This window comes from Alnus glutinosa, chromosome 1 (assembly GCF_958979055.1).
Source record: "Alnus glutinosa chromosome 1, dhAlnGlut1.1, whole genome shotgun sequence".
In the NCBI taxonomy this organism is placed as follows: domain Eukaryota; kingdom Viridiplantae; phylum Streptophyta; class Magnoliopsida; order Fagales; family Betulaceae; genus Alnus; species Alnus glutinosa.
This window is the reverse complement of record NC_084886.1, coordinates 15,157,852-15,163,261: the sequence shown is the minus strand read 5'-3', so window position 1 is coordinate 15,163,261 and position 5,410 is coordinate 15,157,852. Positions and strand designations below refer to the sequence as shown.

General features: G+C 34.5%; 1 protein-coding gene across 1 annotated transcript; it reads right to left on the bottom strand.

The window, feature by feature from the left end:
- Positions 1 to 288: 288 nt before the first annotated feature.
- Positions 289 to 834, bottom strand: LOC133858696 (proteinase inhibitor-like). Its single transcript, XM_062294168.1, has 2 exons — positions 717 to 834; positions 289 to 564 (listed from the first exon to the last, which is right to left on the bottom strand). The coding sequence occupies exons 1-2, from the start codon at positions 736 to 738 to the stop codon at positions 371 to 373; spliced, it is 216 nt and encodes a 71-aa protein (XP_062150152.1). The 5' UTR covers positions 739 to 834; the 3' UTR covers positions 289 to 370.
- Positions 835 to 5,410: the final 4,576 nt, after the last annotated feature.

The window sequence follows — 5,410 nt, the reverse complement described above, 5'->3', positions numbered from 1 at the left end:
GCTTTGTGCAAGTTCAGCCAGCCAAGGGGAGCTTTTTGGATCATCATTTCTAATGGTAATATTTTCAACAAAAAAAAAAAAAAAAAAAGCGGGGGGCCTGGGATATGAGATAGACAGCTAGCGTAAGTGTCAAGTATAGCTAACATGACCTTTTGAAATATCCAGGTTTGAAATTAAGTTAAGAAGTATAAATGAAAGCTCTCATTTTAATTAAATTAATTAATAGATAGATAAAAACAACTGAATTGTAACTCATATTATTTAAAAATAACAACTGAATCATCAACATTCAACAATATGGACTTATAAGCCCAAGATTATTCATAAAATAACATTAATAAGATTATTCATAAAATAAGATAAAGTAGGCTTATCCAATAGTCGGGACACTACAAACGGTGCCATTTTCATTGACCCAAACCCAAACCCTGTCGCAGCGAAAGTCTTGCGTGACAAACGATCCTTCTTCCACGATCACGGCATTGACAAGAGAATTCTCCCTCTCGATTGTGGCCTCCGCAACCGTCCCTTGCTCGCCAACGAGCTCTGGCCATGAATTCTTACCTACACAGGCTCAAAAAGATCGGACTTGTGTTAATTAGATCAATTGGAAATCATATATACTATATATACATATATGTAACTGGCATATATATATATATGCATGCATATATATACGTACTGACAAGCACTCTTAATATATAGATGTCCATTACCTTCACACTGATCTGATGCCATTGTTTCCTAGCCTTTTCCTTCACAGCTATCTTATATTGATAACAGTACTTTGTGATATATTGTTCGGGTGAAAGACATGGCCGGAGTAGTATTTATAGAGAATCATTACATTAGTATGCGGTTGGTCGTTATTGACTTTGTAGATATCATGCAAGCTAAGAGTTTGAATTGTTCTTTGTTCTTTGTGAGATAGATAGCTTCAAATTAAGAAAAACTAGCCGTACGCCTTTGACATAACTTCCACCGTCGTGAGGTGCGCCAGAGTATTAGCTGTTGTTTCCTTTGAATAAATATTCCTTTTTCATTGCGCTGCATGCTTGTTCTTGTCTTTCTATAATTAATTATTTAATTAATATTTAAACATTTTGCTCAGGCCGGTGTGTTGGATTCTAGATTGTTTCTTGTTTGTTTTTCCTTCTTTGTATTGCTGGCCGGCCTTACATGGTTGTACATTTCTTGGCTATATAGCTTCTTTGTTGTGAGTTTCCCTTTTGGAGGCGGTTTAATTTTTTGGCTTCATTTTTCGCTTGTATTCTTTAGAATCTTGTAATAATTAAACCTTATTTATCCAAAAATAAAAAATAAAACATGGCTATCTATGAAGCATTATTAGGATCTATAGCTTGTGTTGACTTTCAATTATTACATGATGCTATGAATTTGTATTTTCCTATTTCTTTTTCTTAATATCACTTCAAAGAAATTAAAAATTCAGTACGTACTCTTTGATGCACTGGTCGATCGTAACAGATAAGATATTATTTTGTTTACTATAATTGAACAAAACCTAAAGAAGAAATATACATGATTTTTTTTTTCCATGTCTGGTGAATATTGACGATGTATAGTGATCATTAGCTTTATATAAGATATATTAAAAAAAACTTAACTAAAGTTCAGACTAAAAATATTAATGACATGAAGCTAATGCTCAATTTGTTTCGACATAAAATGATTTCTGGAAAACGATTTCGGCATTTTCCGGTGTTTGGTAGGGGCGAAAATAATGGTCAACGAAATTCATTTTCGGTTTAACCGTAAAAACTTTTTTAATTTTCGGAAAACGATTTACGATTTTTAAAACCGTAAATCGTTTTTTGAAATAAAACTCTTCGTCCTTACACGCATGTTTGATATCCGATCGTCAGAATTTAACAATTATCGATCGTCGGAATTCGGTCGGCGTCGGAGTCCGACAACATCCGGTCGCCGGAATCCTGCCGGCGCCGGAATCAGGTCACCGGAATTGTTCCGGCTCCGGAATCCGGCCACGGGATGACCAAATTCCGGCCGGAATTTACCGGTTTCCGGGCAAGCCGGCCGGATCTGGCCAAAACGGCCGGGATCCGACTATTGATCCAGCCGGATCTGGCCAAAACGGCCAGGATCCGGCCAGATCCGGGAGATTCCGGCCAGATCTGGCCAAAATGGCCAGGATTCGGCCGGATATGACCGGATCCGGCCATTTATCCGGCCGGAATCCGGCCACCGGACGTTGCCGGATTTCGGCGACATTTGCCAAACTCTGATTTTTGCATTTTGTAATTTTTTTCGTACGAACCAAACACCGAAAAATATTTTCAAGAAAATTATTTTTTTCTGAAAATAATTTCGTCGAAATCATTTTACGACGGAAATCATTTTAAGTCAAAACAAACGGAGCATAAGCTTCATCAATTTTCTCTTAGCTTGTTTAATTTTTTTTTTTTTTTTTAAAAAAAAAAAAACCAATAATTAATGTCTGCTTTGTGTATAGGCCAGGATACAATAGTCAATAGATCTCGCGCCAAGATGATTGCCAATACGATTGGCACTTTTATAAAATATTGTGTACGGAATATGTGAAGTCACATACGGCATGATTTTATCAACTAGAAAATTACATGTCAAATTGATCGAGCCATCTAAATCTAATATTCCTCCCGGTCTGTAGGCCTAAAAGTCAAACAGGAATTAAGCCAGCGTACAAGTTGCTTAACGAATTTGCAAGCTTCGTTTACTATTCCTTTCTATTAGTATCTACAAGTAATAACAATGGACGTACATTATCTAAATCAATGAAAAATGGGTGAATTTATTTTTTTATTTTTTTTACTTTCCTTTATTTAGTGATATATATAATTAAACTCTACCTCAATGAGGTAACTTGTTTCATTTTAGAAACAGTAACTTATCCTTTTTATGTTAATTTTTTTTTTTTTTTTTTTTTTTTAATTTCTCCTAACAAAAAGAATTTATTAAAATGGTCAGATCACTCCTCTTGCTATATATATAAAACCATCTCGATTTGGTCAATGATAAGATAAGCAATTACAAGCAAAAACCATACTGAGTGCCAAGCATGCCACTCGTGAGACAAGTGGCTGCCATGCACGCAGTTTGCATTATATTAGCTAGAGTATGTATGCAAGCTAAATGTATTCGCGCACAAGTATTGTTTTAAAGCAATAGCATGGTGTGAGTTGTACATTAATTATAAATGTCTTCATTAATTATTTTCTCTCAATCTTTCTCATAATTAACTTTCTTCTTTAATTTCAAAACTCCTTAAATACCTTTCATTATAAAATATTATCAAACCATAAACATAGGTATACATACATAATTATATTAATTTTTTTATTTCAAACTTAATTATGCTGAAGGTAACATATAACTTTTGTATTGATCAATGATGGTAAAGTTACATGTTTTCGCTGACAATATATATTCATGAAATCTTAAACAAGAGAGCTAATTATAGATTCGATCTGCTGCTCGGCTTCTTGAATCTTTATTTAATTAAGAGGGGAATGTGTATAGGAGATTCGATCGGCAATAACCCAAAATGAAAATTACTCCAAACATTACAAGAGCCAGTCTTATTTTTTCTTCAAATACGTACACATAAGAATGCACGAAGAATATAAGCTGTTATTAATAAGTTTCAAATACAATGGTATATATTGGAGATATAGAAATCCTTATTTCATTTTAAAAATAATAATTAAGCGACTTAAGGCCGGCCTAGCCAATATTGGGGACCCTATAAACGACACCATTTTTATCAACCCAAACCCAAACCCTGTCGCAGCGGTAGTCCTGTATGACAACCGATCCTTTTGGCACGATCTTAGCATCGACAAGCGGATTCTCCCTCTCAATTGTCGCCTCAGCAACCGTCCCTTTCACTCCAACGAGCTCCGGCCGTGATTTCTTACGTGCAAATTGAAGCTCAAATTAAAAAGACTTGTCTCAGATTAACTTGATCAATATATATAACATTTAACTGTATGGTATATAGCTGGTACTAACAATTCTTAGTTATTCATTGAATCATTACCTTCACACTCTGATGCCATTGTTTCCTTTTTCTTTCACCCTCTTATATATATTGATAACGTGTCTGTTTATGATGCAATTGTTCGCTGAACAGAAGGGGTATTTATAGATTTATCATTACATAGTTTGAACGTGGTTGGTCATTATTGACCGTTTAGATATGAAAGATAAGGTTTTGAATTTTTCTTTTTTTCTTTTTGAGATAGCTTCAAAGAAAAAATCTAGCAGTAGTCTTTGACATAACTATCATGGTGAGGTGCCTGATAAGGATTAATTAGCGGCGGTTTTCATTGAATATTCTTTTTTCCCGGCTGCTCTTATATATATATATATAAATATGAATTTCATTAATGGAAGTTGTTGGTGGAGTTTTCGATACGGTGTGAACAATACGTTTTTCGATATTTTTCACGCTTCTCTGATCAAAGTATGGTCAATTCATTAAATAATCAGTCTCTTGTTTATAACTGAAGTATGGGCTTATTTATAGGTAAAGATGTGAAGTACAACCTGAATGAAGATTCCTGCTTGATCTAGGAGTGTTTATCAGAGTCTGATTTGGACTCGGATTCCTTATGGAGTATGATTCTTTCCTAATTCGTTTCGTAATATAATTCTAATCTCGGATTTTCGGGAATTAAAACTGGATCGGGAGAGTCCTATCCCAATTCAACTTGGAATAGGACAGTTGACCAAATTCTTCGAGGAGTTCTGATTGGACATAGATTGTGACTTCTAATCAAGATTTTCTGGGATACGACCGATACCTGAGTTCCCGTGACATGCTTGTCCTGGATCTTGGCTAGCTGAGTTGATTCTCAATCCCGAGATGTCTGCATTTCCGAGACTCAATCTGGATGTATCTTCCATCGCTTATTCTCGAGAATAGGGGCTTGTTTGGCAAAGACATGTATAGAACAGAACAGAACAGTGGGTTGTTAATTTTGAAATTAGTAAAAAAGTAATAATGTGATATAAAAAAAATTTAAAAAAAAAATTGTATAGAAAAATAAAAAAGTTTTGGATTGTAGTGAATTTTTTTATTTGAATAGTAATAAAAAATTATTGATGTGATATAAAAAGTAAAAAAAGTTGGAATGTTTTGATATTGATTGGTATTAAAAAATATGAAAAAGTGAAATAAGAAATACATGAACAGGAACCGCATTACTGTGTACCGTTCTATCACTTGGCAAACAAGGCCTAGCTTTTACGGGAATGACTACTTGGTGTGCCTATCTCTCGGGATAGGACTACCCAATAGTTCTACTTTCTTGACATTACAGCCACCAATTCTCCTTTGACCGATTTGATTAGAATTATTCCTAACAGAAGTGTTAGAACAGTTTTC

Excerpts from the sequence above, each read along its gene's own strand:
- LOC133858696 (XM_062294168.1), bottom strand. The coding sequence starts at position 738 with ATGGCATCAGATCAGTGTGAAG. Across the intron at positions 565-716 it reads GGCATCAGATCAGTGTGAAG|GTAAGAATTCATGGCCAGAG; the intron begins GTAATGGACATC and ends GAGCCTGTGTAG.